A 21,642-nucleotide genomic window follows, 5' to 3' on the forward strand; every position below is an offset into this window, starting at 1 on the left:
TAGGAGTCCTTTCTCTCATTTCTCAAGTAACAATTGCTTATATTTACGGAGAGGCTAATGTGCTAGCTGATTATTTAGCAAAAATAGGGCATAATTATAATAACTCTTGTACATGATTCAGTAACTTTCCTATGGATGCGGTTAAGATCCCTATCTAATTTGTAATGTACTTTTGTTTTCATATTGAAGTTCCTCATCACCTCTTTTGGACCATGTTTAGATTGAAGTTCTCTTCATCACCTCTCAGAATTAATTAGGGTCCTGCCACAAGTTGCAAAATACTTTTAAGATCCTTAACCCTAATTAGGCCTTCTATAATATAAATAGCTACATTACCTAATCGATCTCTAGTTGTTTTTGAATAAATATAAATGTAAGTCCGTTTTGCTTACATCACATATTTGATTTACCATTGCGGACTTATGCTTCCTAATTGGGGCTGTTGGGCCCCACCTATGCAAAATCATTTGGACTATCTATTGTACACATGGTCTAAAATATCGATGGTATCAGAAATATCGATAGTCCAAAAACACAGAAATTTTAATGGAAATATCGTTACATTATCAATATCGAATAAAAAGTGAATAAAGACTACGAAAATTGTAAGAAAAACTTGAAAATTTGTATTGAAACTTTGGAGGATGTTTATTTAGTCAATTATCTATTAGTTTATCACAAAAAATTGGAAGGAAATGGATTGCATGATGGGTTTAACTGATTTAAGTTGATTATATAGCAAGTTGACAAATATTGTGAGTGTAGAAAATATGTAGTAAGATGAAAGAAGATTAAACACACCATAATCATTTATATATAACGATTTACTACAATATTTTACCCTTTATACATTGTATGATAAGATACATGAGTGACTTAGTACCACATAGAGTTCCCTTTTCCATATTATCACAAAAACATAAGCAACATCATGGTTAAGGCATTGGAGGTGTGAAATGGCAAGGATTCAAATACCTTTGCATGTGTGCTTTATGTTTTTTTTTTCCTTTTTTCATTACATCGATATTTTCGATATTATAGCGATATTTTGACAAAATATTGTTAAAGTGTGAGCGAAATTATCGACATCGATATTTTCCGATAATGTCGTCAATATTATTGATATTTATACGATATGTGTATAGATATGTTCCAAAATATCTGTGACTCGAAAAAACGATAATATCATCGATATTATCGATATTTTAGACTATGGTTGTACATATGTGATCTTGTGTAATGAATTTTTGCTCAGAGAAAATGACTAAGCCAGTGGCAGAGCCACTCTTAGACCTGGAGTGGCACTGGCCCTTTTCCAGTGCCCCCCCTCCCCCTTTCCAAAATTTTTTTTTTATCTCTCCTCTATTATATTATATATAACATATAAAATTTGTAATAAACCACTTATAATTTAAAGTTCCCTCTAAAACAAATTAGACATGACTAAATTAGAAATATTTAGCTCTAAACATGTACTTATTGAATACTTATGTATTTTCTACTTCGACCCCTTTAATTTTACAATTCTAGCTCCGCCCTTGACTCAGCTCTCACAAAACGAAGAGTGATGTCTCTCTACATATGCATCTCACCAATATTATCAACTCATCTCAACATAAGCAGCTAGCTACGTCCGTTCGGAGCTCGACAGCTTTAATTTGGTGCTCAAACTTTGTAGAGGCCCCAGAGAGATGAATCGATTTGAAAAAGAGTTGACACCGTCTGATTAGTCAATCAAAGATTAGCAGTGACGAAGGGCATGCTTGAATTCCTGCCCCAAATAGATCCAGAGCATGATGTCCCAATCAGAGTCTTAGACGAAACGGGTAAGGTCTATGTGTTCTATTTATCTGGTATGACAGGGCAGGGCCAAAAAACCAGTTTTCCAGGCAAAACAATGGAGAGTCTTAAGTGTCAAGGAGAGAGGCATTGCTGCTGGCGATGTCATGTATTTCTGGCAGGAGGATAATGCATTTTATCAGACACAGTACAAAATTGCACTGCTCAAACCGCTTTTTCCCTAGCCAGCCACGTACCTCAGATCTTCAAGCAATATTACAGCTAACCTATTTTCAATGAATTATGGTTAGTTATGTCTTGCAATTTACTCTGGCATTTGTCCAGTTTGCTCTGTTAGAGAGTGCCTAACTATGTTAGATAAATAGATATGGGTACTGCTCTACCCTATCTTGGCCTTTGTTTGTATTGGTTTTGTTGTTTTTGTATCCTTGTTGTGTATGCTTTGTTCCCTGATTGGTGCATATATGGAAAGTTTTTGCATATTGCTCCTGTAGGGATTGTATCTTTTCTACTTCTGGTGATGACAATTTGACAAATAGTAATGTTGTATTTTAATTACATCGTTCTACTTCATTTAAAAAGTTTACATACAGTAGCTTGTAGCTTAGGTGATCAAAAATATTTATTTCTTAATCTCAAATGATCAAGAATATTTTTCTCTGAATCTCAAGTGATGAATAATATTTATCCCAGACAATGAAATTGTCTTAATAGAGTCAAAGTCATGGACTGGTATCCCTAGTCCAAGTAACTATAACTATTTCCAGAAAAGCACAAGAAACTTCCAACTATACAACACACAGCGTGTGCCGTCTCCCATTACTAAACAAGTCTCTCTTCCATTCTCTTCTCTCTCAAGCAGTTGCTGCTGAAGAACCAAAATCCCAGAAAAAAAGAAGAAGAAAGAAAGTGCGAGAAAATGTGCTCTTCAGAAGGTGATTGCAGGCCTCTGGGCTTTCTGCTCGGCCTTCCTTTTGGTTTCCTCTCCCTCATCCTCTCCATCGTCGGCATCGTTATCTGGATCGTCGGATTGTTGCTGACTTGCATATGTCCGTGCTGTTTGTGCGTGACGGTTGTCGTGGAGTTGGCTCTGGAATTGGTCAAAGCCCCAATTCATGTGATGGAGTGGTTCACTTCTCAAATCCCCTGCTAATCTCATCTCATTCAGAGTGTTCAAATTATTATTATTTTTAATTTAATTTTTTTTAATTTTAGTTTAGTTTTATAACTGAGTTTGGTGTTTTATATTCATAAATAAATAATAAATAAAAAACTAAAACTATTGCCAAGATTTTTTTTTTCCCTCTTACCTTTAATTTTGATTTGAATTCAACCTGGAAACAACTGGAATTTTTTTTTTTTTGGTGAAACAACTGGATTTGCTAAAGCAAAATACAATGATCCCGATGTGTGATGTACATACGCATAGAGATTTGGGCTACCTAGCTAAGAATAGGAGATGACTTCAAAGCCAGAATGTTCCTTGAAAGACTACATATATATATCATGCACGTGTGGCCCTCTAGTAGAAGAATAAAGAGAATCTCGTTACCTTGGTTTATGTAGCCATACCTATAGAGGGTTGTTAAAATACTTATGCCAATACTTATATCATGCACGTCTGCCCCTCTAAATTTAACTTGCTGCTATTTTGAGAGAAAATATAAAGGCCTATAATTTCTAACATTTTAGGGATATTTTTTTTCCTTCTGATGAGTAAAAGGGGAAGATTCAAATTTAGTACTTCTTCCGAAAACCTAATTTTAAAAGTGTACTTCGGTTCATTAATTGTAAATTGTAATATCAACCATTGAAACAATGAGAAATAAATTATGGAAGAATCATAAAAGTAATAAACAATGATAAACAAATTAGAGAAGAAAATATAGTGGGCTTTACTTTAGATGTGGGGATGGGCTAAATTTATAATTTTGGGAAGATGGATGAGCTAAATTTTTGTATTGTGACTCGCGGGAAATGAACTCACTTTGCATGGGAACAGTCAAAACTTAAAGTTAAACATGGCGCTCTTGTTATTTGGTTCGGATTGGGGTATCTGCGTGCCGGCGCTTGCGACAAAGATATTCAACTTACCAAGAAAAACCCCATAAAATATTTGCAAAAATCTATACACTTCGTACTAGGGGTGGGCCATTTCATCTGAATTATCCGCGTACCGACCGTATCGTATCGATGGTTTGGTTTGGTTTGGTTAAATAATTATTTTTTAATTTTAATTATTTCGATTCGATTCATACCGAGATGTTTGGTTTGGTTAATGGAAACAATATTCCTAACCCCGACGGAAACCCGTACCGATCCGATATTTATATTTATTCTATTATTTAAATACAAAACAAAAAACCAAAGATAAATACAATCAGCATTTTCTATTACTCCTTTATCAGTGTTGTATGACTTCTTTATCACCATTGTATCACTGCATTATCACCATTTTATCACTTATTTATCAGCCTAAACTTTCCAACCATTGATCCAAATTTTATGTTCTTTATATGGTTGGATTCAGCATGAAAAATAAAGAACCCTAAGCAAAACAAATTCAAAATCATTTACATAAATGTAGAGAATTCAGTAAAAATAACACCCAAATGTTCAAACAACAAACACAAGTGGCTCCCAATATATCTTGAGTATATATTGAATGATATAGTGACTAAGTTATTTGACTTTGTACTTGGATGAATTAGACTATTGGATTTTTATATTTGACAAGGATGATTTGGTGTATTTATTCAAGAACTTATGTTATGTGAAAGTATTATAAATTGTATTTTATTAGTATATTTTTATTACGGTACTACCGGCGTACCGAACCAAATATTAGGTTAATCGATCCGAAGTATACCGAAGTCTTTGGTTTGGTTAATGGAAGAGAAAATGGTCTATCGAAGTCTTTGGTTTGATTAACGGAAGAGCCTTCTACCGTTCCGAACCGATTCGTGCCTAGGCCTACTTCGTGCATTAATTATTAGCCCATATATCTTTGTAGTGTCCAAGGTAAACCAATGGCAACGATGACCAGATTATACTGAAAAGCCTAGTCAACATTTTCAATTATAATATTCGTATTATATATATGTAAATATTTTTATACATGTATTTTTCTATACAACATACATATTATACATGAATATATGTATTTTTCACGTTTAATATATGTATTGTTTTATAAAATTTAATAATACAGGCAAAATTCACATATTATATATATTTTCACATATTATTAAATAAAAATAATATATATTGCAAATTTTAATTAAAATAAATTAAACTAAACTATTCATTTTTATTTTTACATACGTATTTTATTTATTCTTTTTATGTTCTATATTTTACTAACTATATTTTCATATTCATATGATAATTGGATAAAACTTAATGATTAATTGAATTAATTAATGTGTAGATTTGTGGAATGATTCTTTAAAAGAAAATTATCTACGGATAATCATTCTCCGTCTAATCCGGGAAGTTCAAGTGCAAGACTAATTGAAGTAGATGAGATATTGTTTGCATTGAGAGGGATGTTTTTGCTTGTATTAATAACGAAACTATAATGCAATGTTTTTAAAAGATAAAAACTCGGCGTGGACAATTTTAACTTATCGTATTGATTTCGTTATGAATTATGAATGGAAGTACTATCATTCTATATTTTAGTATTATTTTCTTTGTATAATTGTTTTGGAATTTTTATAATGTGATCCTTTGTCCATAGACTCCTAGATCTGCCACTGCTCAAAAGCCTTTTAAAAAAATAAAAATAAAAACTTGCAGAGGAACTAATCTTATCCCACCAAAGTGCTTAAAGGCTAAATACATAAAAATAAGCCTCAGTTATCCAGTATAACAAAGGCTTTTATTTTATTTTATTCCTAAGCAACTCTAAAATAGAATTACAGGGACAAGAGCAAGTTACATCGAAAAAATGAAACTTAGCAACTAAGGCTTATTTTAATTTTATTCTCATGTCATGCTACGCAACTCTAAAATAAAATTATCGGGACAAGAGCAAGCTTGAGGGTTAGAGTTAGTAGAAATCAGCTAGACTAGGCTAGCTTGGATTATAGCTAAATATCCATCCAAGATAGTATGCAATCAAGAGAAAGTATTGATGTTGTCTCTTAAGTTGAAGGATGAGTGGGTGGGGATAACTTTAAGGCATCAATTTTTTATGAATAATTCATCCATCCAAGTGCGAAGACAATATCCATGTTCTTCTTTGATTTCACACGAAATCTGGTCATTTCTAAGCTAACCTAGTCTAGTCCTCCACACGTGGCCTAGCCTATACTTTTTCAATCAAGTTCTCAACCCAAAAGATCTCAAGATAGAAAGCCACCAATCGAGATGATTTAGATAAATGTTTTTTTTCGTTACATTGTGAGGGAAAAAACCCTTAGGGTTTCTAACCTGAGTGTCAAGCAGGGGAGAAGGGGGAGACCACCACTGTGGTACCTGCTGGTTTCCAATGTTAAAAAGGGTAGCAATTTGATCTCCCATCTCCTCACTAATCAAAAAATTAAAAAATTAAAAAATTAATAAATAAATAAAAGCCTCATCAATGCAGCAACTACGAATAAATAGGCTATGAAGAAGAAGATTTTGTAAATGGGCAGAAACGGTAACCTGAATCGTATGTATTTGTTAGTTATTAGAGTTATTGAGTTTGGGGATTGATGGACAATTGTATGTTTGGAATTACTAAGTTTCACTTTGATGCACTTAGACTAAGTTTCAGTTTCACTTTGATGCACTTAAGTCGAAGAAGAGAGAGAGAGAGAGAGAGTGAAGCCGACATGCAACCACTAATGCACAGGGACTTTGATGCACTTAAGTCCAAGAAGAGAGAGAGAGAGAGAGCCCGTTGTTTCCGCGCATGTATGGATGGATAACAGTTTTAGGGACAAGTAAAAGGAGGTGGATTCTATCAGCGAAAGGAAAAATGATCATTACGGGAAAGGCCAAGAGAAAATCAAATGTAAGGAAACAGAAAAAGGAAAATTAAATGATTGCCGATACTGAAGGGGAGACAGCAAAAATCAAACGCCACTCTTGGCCTCTCCCTTTTATTGCGAACTTGGACACTTCGAGATGATATGTTTGAATCATTACGGAGTCTTGGAATCTTCAATTGTCGTCATTAATTTGCTCTTTTTGATGCAGATTAATTAATAAATAAATTAGTTAACGCATTCATTCAAATGAAGGATTGAGGCCATTTTTTCAACAAATATTTTGGACCTCCAACCAATTAGAAAGAGGGACATGAGTCCAGGAAAATCTTGTTTTATCAGATCCTTATGAAAGATTTAAAAACTGTTTCCTTTGTTTAAAAAGATTCTGATCAATTTAGTTTTTTTTTTTTTTTTTTGGGATAGAAAACAATCGGATTGTATTCAAATGGAATGAAGGAATTACATAGCAGAGGCATGTCCCAAGTGGCCTCATTAAAACCTTCCCGGGGAAAACCTTAAGGCCCCGTTTGGTTCATGGGAAAGGAGAGTTGGGGATGGGAAATCAATTACTTTCCCATGTTTGGTAAGTCCAGACATAGGAAATCGTTGCCTGGCCCAGAGGAAAGTAGAGGAAAGTGAAGTCATCCTCCCAACTTGGGTTTTGTTTTCCCTCCTCATGGAAAAGTTTGGGGAAATACCAACATTAAATACACATTTTTCATGACCATTTTGTCCCCATTAACAATTTAGAATTACAATATATCATTAAATGCATTCCTCTAAAGCAATGAAACATCAGAAGATAAGTAGCTAAGTGAACATTTTGTAGTTTGGTGCTGAATTCATTTGTAAAGAGGGAGTGATAATATTGATGGAGCTTGCACACGGTGTGTAGAAAGTGATCACGGCGACCGATGTTGGGAGACTTGTAGTGACCAGAAAAATTCAAGGTATTTAAGATAGGGCCGCCCACGCTGCTCTCGAAGGCCAGAGAGAACATAGGGGGAAGGAGAGGGGGAGAGAGAACAGTGGGAGAAGATGGCAGAGGAGGAGACGGAAGGGGAGGGCTGGCTGTACAAAAATTTACACGTGGCTATATTTGAATGGAAGATGTATTTAGGGTTACTACAGTAGTATTGTATAATGGGAGAAGAAAGGGTGCAGATATATTGAATTTAGACAACCTTGGGTGCCAAGAAATGAAGGTGGGTAGGATTTTGGGTTGTGGGTAAGAGAGAGGCGTGTGATATGATGGTGTGGTTCAGGGAAGGGGCATTTGGGTCGGTGAGAGAGAGAAGTGGCGATGGCTAGCGAGTGATGGGATGGGGGTAATGGGATTTAGGGTTTCATATTATTATTTTTAATCTTTGGTTTTTGTATTCCCCTGCAACTGGTGATGAAATCCGCACAAAAAGCGAAGGCATGAGACTAAGTTTCAGTTTGCACTTTGACGTATTAGTTCATTAAGCTCTTAGAGTCAAAACCAGCAAAATGAACAAACAAGCACTTTGAACATTCAAGATTTCTTTCACATGTAATAGTGAATGAAGATATTAATAGTAACAATAATACCAAAATAGTGAATGGTAATTAGCTTCAGATCCATTTTGAGGTGTGGCCTTTTTATTTATTGGTTGATGATGTAAACATTTGTTTCGATCTTTTGGAAAAAGAAAAAAGCACAACCTGAATGAGAATGAGAATGAGAAGGAGAAGAGAAAGGTGAATCATTAAATTAAGTTTCTGCTTCACCGAAAGGACAAACCTCCAAAGGGCTGAAAGATTGGTAATAAAAAGAGCTCAATTACCAAACCGAAAGGACAATCCTCTGGTCTGGTAAAATCTTTCTATCTCCTGCATTTGGCATAATGCTACACAAATCCTCAACATGAAGACAATCGCATAAAACTTGATAGTAAATGCCTTAAATTGTCATTTTTTCTCTTCCTGTCTCGCTTGGTCTTCCAGTCAGGGGCGGACGCACCAAGGGATGAAAGGGGTCAATTGACCCCATGGCAGCCCTGAGTTTGGCTTGGAGGTCCGTGGTTTATCTTAGCAGTTTGGGCAAAACGACGTCGCTTTGCGGCGTTTGTGAGACACGTATCTGCGGGAAGAAGAAGAAGAACAAACCACCGTGCTATTTTTTTTGTTTTATAATCTTTCTAAGGTTTTCTTTAACCAAGCGACGTCGTTCATTCAGTCTACTTCTTAATTTGAGTGGAATGCATCGTTTTTGAGGCAGTGCTGTTGAATTGGTTTTCAGCCCTCCCCTTCCGTCTCCTCCTCTACCATCTTCTCCCTCTGTTCTCTCTCTCTTCTTCTATAGCGACCCTATAGTTGAGCCCAACGTACAAGATTTCATAGTTATTAGTATCCACAATTCATGTCGAGTACCTGCATCTGGGTTAATGAATCACATCATGACAGGTATAGAATCCTCCATGCCATCTTCATAACAACAGCAAAGTTTATGTTAGTACATTATAACAGTACTTGCATCAAGTACACACAGACAAACACCCAAGGAATAAAACTCACTAAATACACATATGGTGATTGATTGACAGTTAACTAGAGTGGATGGGCTCTCCACTTTGCATTCGAATTCGAATTTCCCTTCTCCATAGTTTAGATTAATTTAAAGCAAATTATCGCTTGTATAAAAAAAAAAAATCATTATTTTCTGGACCTTGCTTCTGTATTAGTTAATTCATGTTGTAAATTTGTAAATGCATGAATGGCACAATTCATCTCAATTTGAGCCATTATAGGGGGCAGCTTTGTGATTTTGAGGTTGAAGTTGAAGGTGTTGAAAACTCGACCCATGAAAGCATTTCTAAAGGGGGCTCTAAATTGGGCTCAACCACCGTTGGGTTTCATAGTTGAACTTGAAGCCCCTGAAACTGAGGGTCCCAATTCGGAAGAAAGCTGAAGTCCACTTGCTGCTGTCCAAACTACACCTCTAAACTCACCCAGCGCGCCTGGGAGTTTATACTCGCATTTCTACTTTATTTTTGTGGTGAGGGTTGTACGTGTTAGAAGAAATCAATAAATAGCTTATATTATAGAGTCACTATATTAATACACGATTATGATTATAAAATGTAGATAGTAACAAAATACACGATTATAGGGTTGTACTTGTTTCAAGTGATCCATTTTTTTGCATCACGTTGGGTCTCACTTTGAGGCCGCTTTCTTTTTTGTTTCTGGTCAAGACATTGTGGCCGCTTTTGTAGAAAAACTAAATTGATTCACGCATGTCACCTTTGAAGAGTCTAACTTCGCAATGAAAGGAGGAGGGGCCAAAAGAGGCTTCGACAGAATCACGAACACATATTCAAAAGTCACTTCAATCGCTTGTCTAGAATTGATGACGACAAGAGTGATGACGACAAGTTTGCTTATTAATAGTACATTTCTCACACAGTTTAACTTATATCAAACTTCTGAACCCAACTGATCTCACGACAGCGAAAAAAACAAAAACAAAGTTGGATGCATAAATTTCAACCTTTGCTAGCTATAGGAGGAGTATAGGAGGAGGAAGCTTTGGGGTGATCGGGAAGACTTTACAAGTGAACATTTACCACTCCGGTAGAAATCAGGTCTTGTCTCCTAATCTAAAGGATTAGCGGGGATAAGACAGATCTCTAAGTTGGGAGACATTTCACATTAAATCTAGTAATTTCCAATTTAACCTAGTCTAGTCCTGCACACGTGGCCTAGCCTACACATTTTTTAATTTAAATCAACTTCCGAACCCAACAGATGTCAAGAACATGGCCTAAGACCTTGCCTTTCCTGCTTTGTATCAGGTAATTTATTGCTGTTCAGACAAAACTACAAAGCAGTTTACATGTTCTGATTTGTCCTCCGCCCCTAGTTTTAAAACCTTACGCCTTTCATCCAACACGTTTATTCAGATATCATGGTTTGGATCTTAGGGGGCATGAACACTACTCTCTCTCTCTCTCTCTCTCTCTCTCTCTCTCTCTCTCTCTCTCTCTCTATATATATATATATATATATATACAGTTCTTTCTATTAAGGAATCCCTCAAAATTATTTGAGAGATGCCATTTAGAGTACCCTACAATTTTTTTCTCAATGATCCACACCATCTATTTTTTAGGTCTCCATTCATAGATCATCTTTACAAAAAATTAGACAAATCAGAAACCGTTTCGACATCCAATTGTGTCCTACAAAATCAATGAACACGGTGCTTCAAGAAAGTAATAAAATTTCAAGAACTCAATTGAGTGGTCAAATGATATCGGATTCAAGTGATTTTTTGTAAAGATAATCTTTGAATGAGTATCTACAAAATAGACGGTTTGGATTGGTGAAATACAATCCAGAATGGGCCTTACAAGGGGTGTCCCTCAAATAAGCTTATTTGAAGGATCTCTCAATGGAAGCTCTCTGTATATCTATAAAAAAAAAATAAGCTTATTTGAGGGACACCCTTGTAGGGCACACTCTGAATTGTATTTTACTAATCCAAACCGTCTATTTTGTAGATACTCATTCAAAGATCATTTCTACGAAAAATCACTTGAATCGATATCATTTGACCACTCAATTGAGTACTTGAAATTTTATTACTTTCTTGAAGCACCGTGTTCATTGATTTTGTAGGACACAATTGAATGTCGAAATTTCATTTGTCTAATTTTTAAATGATGATATGTGAATATAGACTTAAAAAAGATGGTTTGGATCGTTAAAATAAATTGTAAGGTACTCTAAAGTGTGTCCCTCAAATAATTTTATTTGAGAAATTCCTCAATAGAATGAGACTATATATATATATATATATACCCTTCCACCCCAAGTAGCTAGCTAGCTAAGAACAAATCATTCAGTTTCATACTTTCTAAACAGATGGTTAGGATTGTGAAAGTGTTGGCAAAGACCGATGTCTCTCAAAGACTTGGAGTCACCAAGGAAATGCTGAATGAGCTGCCTCTTTACAATCGAGAGCGTGATGTCGTCTGCTTGAAATATGATGTCAGTGCTACATGAATAAATATAAAAAGTTATATTGTGACTTGGTCTATAAATAGAAGCAAATAATGCGGGCTTATAGAGCAGATTATCAATCCATGGAGATGGAGCACGACCGTTTTGAGAAAGTGTTGAAGGCTAGCGATGTTGAAAGACTTGGGGTGACCACCACCATGCTTGAAATGCTGCCTCCGGAGGATCCAGACTGTGATATCCCGATCAGAGTTTTCGACAACCAGAAGCGCAAGGTGTACGAGTTCAAATTATCCAGCAGACAACGGTACAAATACAAAAACCCAGTTTTCCAGTCTAGAGGATGGAGAGTGTTTGTCAATGACAGAGGGATTGCAGTTGGGGACGTGCTCTATTTCTGGGCGGAGGAAGATCCATTTCATGGAACTCAATATCGCATTGCACTGTACAAGCCAAATCTTATCCCTCATCTTTAATAATTCCAATCAGGTGTTGTAACCCATAATAGGTATTTATCTTGTATTGACGTAGGGCTTAAATAGTCTCTGCAAACCTTAATGAAATAGGTAACAGAAGGGAAAAAGGAAAAAGACTCTTAAAAGGAAAAGCAAAGAACTATTAAAATAATTAACATAACTAAAATAAGTAAAATAACTAAATGCTGTTGTGAAGCCTCCTAATGTCCTCTTCCAGCCCTACGTCATGTATGGTTCTCTTGGTATGGAAGGTATAGCAAAGTTTATGGATTTGTAAGCTAATAAGCTCTCATTTCCTTAATAAACAAATGTTTTATATAACTAACTTTAAGTGTTCTTATATTTATTGTCACCCCCGGGATCAGCTCCTCCATAGCACGATATTATCAGCTTTGGGCCTCCTTTTTGCCCTCACTGTTTTGTTTAGGAACTCACGAGCAACTTCCCAGGTGGATCACCCATCCCTGGAATTGCTCTAGCCTCAACTCACTTAACTTTGGAGTTCACATGACTCCAAAGCCAGTGAGCTCCCAAAAAGCCTCGTGCTAATGGAGGCAAGCATGTACATATAAAGCATATTACCCCCTCCCTGTTGGTCGATTTGAGATGTTATATTTATTTTATTGCATTTATTTAATTTTCATTCAGTACACAAATTTTTATTTTGTAATTATAACCGTAGAAGCTTAGCTTTGGTATATAAAATGTGAGGTTAATTGGGTAACTAAAATTCATCCAGCAAATATTAAACTGTCCCGTGCAACTAGTGATTATATATTAATTGATTGACCTTTTTTATTCATGGCGTACATGGCGTACATGGCAACTTTTGTAATTTTTTGGGTTTCTCTCAACATGCTGAATTGTAGAGCAAAATGCAATTAGGGATTCCATGCCAGTGCCACCAACTATAAATAAATCTTCACAGGAAGATTACCTCAATTACTGCATCTCTTTCCGTTTTAGCAAAGCAGCAAAAGCCAACACCACCATCACCATATACCATAATACCATGCACTGAATACTAAGGGTTACTTGGTGAGGAAGCCTCAACAAAGCAAGTGACAAAATCTCATGGCAGAGGCTGGTCATCTGCAAAAAGGTCCACTTTTGTTGTACGTAGCAGAGACTTTGACCACAGCAACCATCAATTAACCGAAATTAAAAAGTAAAATAATTAATGACTCATGACTCATGAGTATAAGATAGATTGAATGGCACATCTAGAGTTCTTTATTAGTTAGACAACAATCTGTACGCCCAGTGTATTTCCATTTTTTTAAGTTAGCCTCGTGATGGTAAAAATCTATAAACTTAATCTACATAGTGGGCTGTCTGGGCTACAGCCCATACAAATATTTTTTTGTATTTGTAATATCATGTAGTGTTCTTAAGAGTTAAAAAAAACCTTAATGGGGATAGCCCATTCCAAAGTTGAAAGCAGAGCCCACTCATCAAGCCTTAGTCAAACTGACGTGGGTTCAATGCGAAGGATGCCAAGTCGTGCTTCGAATTGTCAATGCCTAACTTCAACTTCAGGAGATCAACCACGCCCCGGCCCATGCCTGATGATCACCCACTTTGTGTTCCTCCAAACCTTGGTCCTGGTACAAAGGGGCAGAATTGTGTTTAGGGAGATTTACTATTATACTCAATATAAGTGATCAAATTATAAAAATACCCCATATAAAATGGACTTTAGAAACACACCCAAAACCTATTTACAACATAACAAAGAGGTTTTTAACTTTTTATAAATTACAAAACTGACATCAATTTCTTAAAATAAGCTCAACCCCAAAATCTCATAAAAATACTCAAAACACTCGATAGACATCAAAGTAATTTAATAATCAATATTAAATTCAATAAGGTTTGGGTTTGTTTATAGAAATTGGATGATGTAGGGTTTATTTGTAAGATTAGTGCTAAGAATGGGTGAAACGACCTGACCCAATTTCCACTTTGGAATCCGGGTGAAACTCGCTTATTAAAGCGACACAGTAGCGTGGGTCGTAAATGACTAAAATGTCTTGAAACATACACAACGAGGACTCGATTCGTGGCTGCACTGATAATCGTAGGCTGCCTACGCATTACTTTACGAGGATCAAGCCACACGTAGTTCTTTCCTCTGTAGGACACAGGCGGTTTGTTTTACTGTAAAACCTCACTCTAGGGTTGACATTTCTGGAGTATCCGAGACTCCGTTTTACGATCTGTCAAATACCATACGATCCTGGGAAAGTCTAGATTAACATACTTGGAATTAACTACGATCCAACGGTTCAAACGTATTGAACCCGAAAATCGCCGATGGCGAGATCCGTTCGGGGTTCAAGCGATATCCGAATTAAGATCCGCAAAATCCTACGCGCTCGTGAGGACTAGGAGATCATTCTAGGACTGACTGTGGTCTCCACCCTACTGCTCACGTGGTGCCTAAAGCGATAACGCTTCGCCGGAAAAATCTCAACATCTCGGCTCAAGACTCCTATCCTAGGTAAAACACCCTATTTGGAGCCACTTTTGTTCTTGGACCTACCCCAAAAACTGGCCGGAAGTGGCCGGAATCTCAACCCGAAATTCGGCTAAATTTTGGATCCAAGATCGAGTTATCTACGCTAGAAATTTCTGAAATCCTACCCAACCAGCAGCTAGGTCTCGAGAAATAGATGAGTTTCCATACCTGGATCACCGGAAATGGTGGCCGGATGACGGAGAACGAGCCGGCGAAAGTTTACAAAAAAACTGTCGAACACCGTCTGTTTCGCGGCTGTTTCCGGCGAATATGGCTGCAGATAGAGGAGGAGAAGGGCTTAATTTGGAAGAGGGATGTTTGGTGGTTCGTCTGGCACTGGTATTGCCTGAATCGGAGGTCGGAGCTGAGAGAAAACAGCTCCCAAAGTCGGCTCGTCCTCTCCCGAAAACCTGAAAAATCTGGGTTTATAAAATCTGAATTTCGAAATATTTACGGTTATGCCACTAAACTTCTTTTGATCGTAACTCCTTCGTTACAATTCCGATTTGAGTCCACTACATGTCTACGAACTCGTTTCGTCGTGCTCTATGCAACGGTATAACTAAAATCCTCAAATTCCTTCCCAGTCAAAAAGTCAACTTTTAAACTAATAAAATATTCTTGGGGTATTCTTGTCTTTTTCTCAAATAAATTAATAATTAAATATTAATTTTGGGTTTGGGTTATTACAATGGGTATACACTAAATATCCCATGTTTTTATGGGTTGTCCTACTATGATCGCAGTTCCACTTACGGCCTCTGGATTTGATACGTTTACATTTTTATCTGAGGAAGGGCAACTAGCTATTCCTAATGTGGCATTCGGGTGGGGACTCTTCAATAAGGTGAACTTCAATGACTATTTTCATGGTCATGATAATCCAATAGGAGGCAGGGGTCATCCCACAGGTATTCAAAAATTATTATTATTAAGACATTATCATGGAGCTTGATGTGGAAAACAGAGAGTGGAAATTATGGGTGTGGAGCTTGAGGAAGGCGGGAAAAATAAAAAATAAGTGTCATGATAGGCGTTTATAAAAGGAAACAAGGGGACAAAAAAATTACGACTCATAAAACAAAAACCCTAGCTCCGCTAATTTTCTTCCATCCCATTTGTCTCGATCTAAACTCAGAAATAAAATGGCCTCTTCATTCCCATTTTCTCTCGATCTATTGCCACACCTAATTTTCATATATAAGACTTATCATATTTTAGCACTGACTAGGTATATTATTTTTTGTTATTCATTATTTTTCCTAAATCGTACTGTACTTGTAACAATTCGCAATATGCATCAATAATTTATTATTATACTTACGTTAAAGTATATATCATGTTTCATGAAGTTCCTGAGATGGCGCTTGATGATCCCCTTAAAGATTTCTCCGACTTTAAATTTAAAATTTGAAGAATTAGTAGTAGTGGTCCAAGATTCCAAGTAGGTCGGCTGTATGAAGCAGGCATGCATATATATATATAATAAAAGACTTCTTTATACTGGGCCTTTCCATCATTCTTAATTAAACCCTTTTCAGCGTCCATTCGTGCGCACCTGTATCTGTTGAACCTGTATAAATCGGATAGTCGTGATATCGCTATTTGTCCTCCAATCCAACAGGTGTTTTTTTTTTTTTGGGTAAAAAAATTCAATTTTTTTCTTCTATAAATATATACCAATATTCTTTACTTTCCACATCAAATCTCTATACATTTTCTTCTTCTTCCAATATTATTCACTTTCCACACCCAATTTTCTTCACTTTCCAAATTTCATTTGTGTAAAAATACAAATGGCATCTTCCATAGAATCCGGAAGGTCATGGACATCAATGAAATATGTTTTGTTGTGTGAATGTTGGGTACAAGTTAATTTTGTGAAAGATCGCGTTCGGCTCGTACGGAAATGGTCCTGGCTACTAGGTGAAAAATCTTGAATATATAGTTAAGGAAATTGAGAGATGCGTTGGAAAAAGCGAAGGACAACGTTCGAAGCGGTGAAAATCTTGGCAACAAAGTAAATTATTTGTAATTGTCATTTTATTAAATTTAATGTCCTTTTTTTGTTGTTGAATTTTTCTTGCATTTCTAATTTTTATTATATTTTATTATAGATTATGCAAGCACAAATGTGGTTCGATGTCATTGGCCAAGGTAAAAAAAATTTCAACAATCACTAATGTTGGAAAGTGGTGAAAAATTGTTCGAGATTCAAAATTATTCTCATGGGTCCAACCATTGTGTTGAATGAGACGCCGCTCTACGATTCAACGGCATCAGATTCGCCATTGGATTCCTCAATGAATCAAGACTTACCAATCCAAAGGGAGCCGAGGCTTATTGGAAGAAATGCGGCAAAGGCTAAGAGAGGGAGTAATTCCACCAATAATACTACTAAATTTTTGGAGCAAATTGCTCTAAATTGCACAATGAGAATTGAGAGAGATATGAAAAAAGATGCGGATGAGAAGGCAAGAGATGAAACATTTGCAAGAGAAAGGGATGCACGCAAACAAGACATGGAGAAGAAGGATTGGGAAACCATGGTCATGGATACGAGCCATATGTCCCCTGAAACAAAGTCATTTTGGAAACTATGGTTGTCACGTCCCCACCCTTGGATTTACAAAACCTTGGGTTAAGACGTGATTCACACCTTAATTATAGAAATTAATAAAAACTATAACTAAAATGTGAAGAAAAAATTTTAATAAATAAAATAAATATTTCACATAAAATATTCAGTAAAAATGCGGAAATGATAACATCTGAAACCATAACAATTTTACATTATTTTACAAGTTAGAACTACTCGAGAGTTCACTAAAAGAGTAGCTTATTATTCAACCACAAGCTATATTACACTCTATAGAAATGCCAAAAATCATCACAAGCTCTAGATTTCAAGTTCGGTACCTGCAAAATCTATTAGGGGGTGAGCGAAACCATAGCTCAGTAGGGACATAAACCTTTCCACAATAAATTGATATAATTAAATTAAGTGACAAATAATCAAGCGGCCAAATTTCTCATTATTAGTAACAATGCATGAATGCTCTTCATCTAATCCCGTTAATTTATATAACTGGACAAGCAGACTTGCACGTCCCATATCATGCTTATACCAATTGTTCCCGAATGTCCATTTATATGAGCTAACACCTATCTCAATCATCCCATAATTCCCCTTTTGTTAATCATCTTGTCTAACTCCCTTTTGCCAGTCCCGAATCACCCAATAAAAATCATGTGCACTGTGGGATCCCTAATACTTGGTACCTGTCAAGAGTTAGACTTAACTACACAAAAGACCATTCCCATTACCCTTTTTTTCCACCATTATTTTCTCAACCCAAGAACTCCAAATAATTTCCATGACATTATATAGTTCACATATTTCATAAAAACAATGTAATTATTTAAATATCACCAATGTATATATAATCATGCCCACATTGTTCAAACAGTTAAGATTATGTAAACACCCAATATAAGTACCACGCATAATATAATGCTCACAAAATTTAATTAAATCAATCTCTGAAAAAGGCCCCTAAGAAACCCGCTACTTTGATTCCAATGTTTTTACAATGTAAGATAACTCTACAATCCAACACCTTTAAGTTCCTCCAAAGTCCCTCTTATTCTACTAACACTCTTTCTCTCTCTGTTACTTTCTTGTTCTGTCAAGCACTACCATGTATGTCATTCAAACAATCAAAGCAAATTATTCCTATTTATAGTAGCTAAAAGGGAGCAACTAGTTGATTTTAATTGGTGAAGGGATATGTGGCTTAACATATAAGACTTTTGCTCCAAGTTTTCACCAGCTCATGCTTACAAAAGGATTAGTCATCATAAATAATGACACTTGTAAAGCAAAGTGAAATAGCAAATTGCAAACAACAAAAACTTAGCCTAAATGATTTGCACGTCACAAATCAAGTAAGGAAAAACTGCCACATGTTGTTTAAAAGATATACTAAACATTCAACTCTATCTAAGATTCACCCCCCTAGTCTTTTAGATTTTTACCAATAACTATTCTCATGCAAGAGATGAATGACACATGCATCATAAACATAGACATATATAAGTACTATTATAATAATTAGTATAAAATTATAACAACAATATTTACATATATGTACCAAGATAATTACTCATATAAATATAACCAATATATTAAAATACGGATCTTCACAATGGCCATGCACATGAGCCATATGTCTTCCATGGCTAGTGCAATTACAGTCGATTTCCCCATCCTAGCAATCTCATCCATCTCGTCTGCATATGCACCAAACGCCAATATCTATAAAAAAAGCTGTAAGCTTTTGCTCCGGAAGACGGCCTAAAACCCCAGTAGCATCACACGTATAAACGAAGTACACATCGTAATTGCAAACATCAAACATAATTTTATTGAACAAATAAAGTTACATTTTATATCTCCCTCGAAAATCAACAGTAGCTTTCGTATATGAAATGAGGTTAATTGGGTAAGTAAAATTCATCCAGCTACTGTCCCAAGAACCAACTACTGGAACCAAAATGAAAAAGCAAACTATAACCATGTGACTCACTTGTCTTGTCATTGAAAGTGATGAAGAAGCAAACTATAAGCTTTTTCTTTTAATGAATATTTTGAACTCCATCAAGCTGATGGAAAATGAAATGTTTTATTTAAAATAAATTTTTCTGTATACTGATAATTACATATGACAACCATATCTTTTATCACCATACATATGATCCCAGCTACTTCATTACTTCCAATGAGAAGACAAGTGAGCCGCATGTCACCCCAATATAAGGAGTTACATCCATGATGACATGCAACAAAGGTTCCAAAATCACCAAAATTACGGTTCAACTGATAGTATCTTAGTGGCTGAATTGATGGTATAATGTTGGCTTCTTCAAGTCCTTACAAACATATTACAACAAAAACAGTTTCTGACAGAATAACCCGAGCTCTTTTTAACATAATCTCAGATATATAACAACAAGGACATTAACATTAAATTTAACAAAATAAGGAAAATAAATCCACAAAAATTGAACATCTTTGCACAACAGAGATATCCAAGATAAGTTAAGAGGCAGTCTCGAAGGGGAAGTCGGGATTACCTCAGGCTCCAGATCAAGAAAGAAGGAAAAAGTACTGACCTAACCATTCCCCAAAATGAAAAACAGACACAAACAGACCAAACATTTTTTTTCTTCATATTAGACCAAACAGCTCTTTAACAGATGTTCCTTCTAACGAAAGAATATTCGGTTCTCCCACAGGCTCGAAGATTTCTGGGAAGTCCTCAAATTTAGAGCAACCGGTGATATCAAGGTCGGAAAGACATTTCAACTTACAAATGCTTGTTGGGAGACACCCAAACTTTTTGCAATTTGTCAGTTCAATTTTGACGAGACTAAAGAGAAATTCGATTGATGAGGGTAGCTCTTTAATATTTGTTCCTTTTAATGAAAGAAACTTCAGATTTCCCAGAGGCTCCAAGATTTCTGGGAAGTACTTGAATTTTGAGCAACCATCGAGATCAAGATTTATAAGAGATTTTAACTTACAAATGGTCGATGGAAGACTCACAAATCTTTTGCAATCAAGTAGTCGAATTGTATTGAGACCAAAGAGATACTCGATTGATGAGGGCAATATTTCTATTTTTGCCCCTATCGTTTCTAACACTGTTAGATCCCTAGGAAGCTCCGAAAACTTGCCAAGACATAAGCAGCCCTCTAGACTGAAACCAGAGGGTAGTTTCAGCTTACAACTGCTGAGTAAGAAATCTTTTCGTGAGACCAAACTGATGAAGGCAATTCCTTTATTGCAGCTTTAGACAAATTTAAGAATTCAATGTTGCTTGGCATCTGCGGAAGATATTTGAGATTCGAGCATTCTCCCAGGTCAAGATGAGTAAGCTTGTCAAGACACTGAAAATACGAAGGCAATTGAACCAAACTTGTACAGCCAAAAAGATTTATATGCACCAATTTTCGACTTTGAGAGAGATCTGGGACTTCAATAAGATGAGTGGAGAAACTAAGATCCATCACTTTTTAAGTTCTCAAGATTCTGTCATAAATAAAGAGAAATGACAAGACTTAATAACTTAGACAGAAGAAATAATCACACTAAATTTGATACAATAAGCGGAATAAGCATATTTAAAAAGAAATTACACTAAAATGAAAATAATTTTAAAAAGTTAAAGTCAATACCAAGAAGCTCCAGATCTGCGAGGAGAAGACCAGCTTCACCTAAACTAATAAAAAATCAAAATTCTCCAAGCAAATCAGTGAGCTGATTAGAGATATGCCAAAGAGACTAGAGCGATTTGAGATCTAGCTTTTGAGCGAATGCGCGACGGAGAGATTCGTGCGACATAAAGAGAGACGAGCAACAGACAGAAATTCGTTAGAGTTGTGAGAGGAGAGAGCATAGACGAGAGAAGGGAGAGAAACAAGCTCAACAAAAGAAAATTAAAAAGGGAAGATGCTTTGTGAAGTATGCATTTTTCTCTCTATAAACATGCTTCACAGTACAGTGCTGGATTTCTGTCATAAGTGCTCCACAGCTAGCAATTACCACTCCGCACTATTTAACTACTGTAGTACCCAGCAAATACATCTCCCCTTCAAATATTGCCACATGTCAATTTTTGTACAGCCAGCCCCCTCTTCCGTCTCTCCCTCTCCCTCTCCCTCTGTTCTCTCTCCTTTTAGAGCAGCGCGGGCCGCCCTATCTTAAATACCTTAAAGAAATTAATTGTAAACTTCGTTACCATTTCTCATTACTGTGGCTGCATAGTTGAGCCCAACATACAAGATCTCATAGTTAGTATCCACAACTCATGTC

General features: G+C 36.0%; 1 protein-coding gene and 2 long non-coding RNA genes across 4 annotated transcripts; 1 reads left to right on the top strand and 2 right to left on the bottom strand.

Annotated features, from left to right (window-relative positions):
* The first annotated feature begins 2,643 nt into the window (after positions 1-2,643).
* On the top strand, positions 2,644-3,091 carry LOC103343284 (signaling peptide TAXIMIN 1). The gene has a single exon (XM_089054725.1). The coding sequence runs from the start codon at positions 2,720-2,722 to the stop codon at positions 2,951-2,953; it is 234 nt and encodes a 77-aa protein (XP_088910851.1). The 5' UTR covers positions 2,644-2,719; the 3' UTR covers positions 2,954-3,091.
* An 8,630-nt stretch (positions 3,092-11,721) lies between these two features.
* LOC148916255 (uncharacterized) lies at positions 11,722-15,160 on the bottom strand. 2 transcript variants are annotated; one of them, XR_016127689.1, is made up of 3 exons: positions 14,934-15,160; positions 13,182-13,848; positions 11,722-12,313 (listed from the first exon to the last, which is right to left on the bottom strand). It is a non-coding gene; the product is annotated as an uncharacterized LOC148916255 (long non-coding RNA). The 2 variants fall into 2 exon arrangements; XR_016127688.1 differs by lacking the exon at positions 14,934-15,160 and having other exon boundaries at positions 13,182-14,216.
* Positions 15,161-19,633: 4,473 nt separating this feature from the next.
* LOC103335429 (uncharacterized) lies at positions 19,634-21,442 on the bottom strand. The gene is made up of 2 exons (XR_016127623.1): positions 21,006-21,442; positions 19,634-20,859 (listed from the first exon to the last, which is right to left on the bottom strand). It is a non-coding gene; the product is annotated as an uncharacterized LOC103335429 (long non-coding RNA).
* Positions 21,443-21,642: the final 200 nt, after the last annotated feature.

Source organism: Prunus mume, linkage group LG6 (genome assembly GCF_029339155.1).
Source record: "Prunus mume cultivar Tortuosa linkage group LG6, ASM2933915v1, whole genome shotgun sequence".
NCBI lineage: Eukaryota > Viridiplantae > Streptophyta > Magnoliopsida > Rosales > Rosaceae > Prunus > Prunus mume.

Coding starts and splice junctions, on each gene's coding strand:
- LOC103343284 (XM_089054725.1), top strand. CDS start 2,720: ATGTGCTCTTCAGAAGGTGATTGCAGGCCTCTGGGCTTTCTGCTCGGC.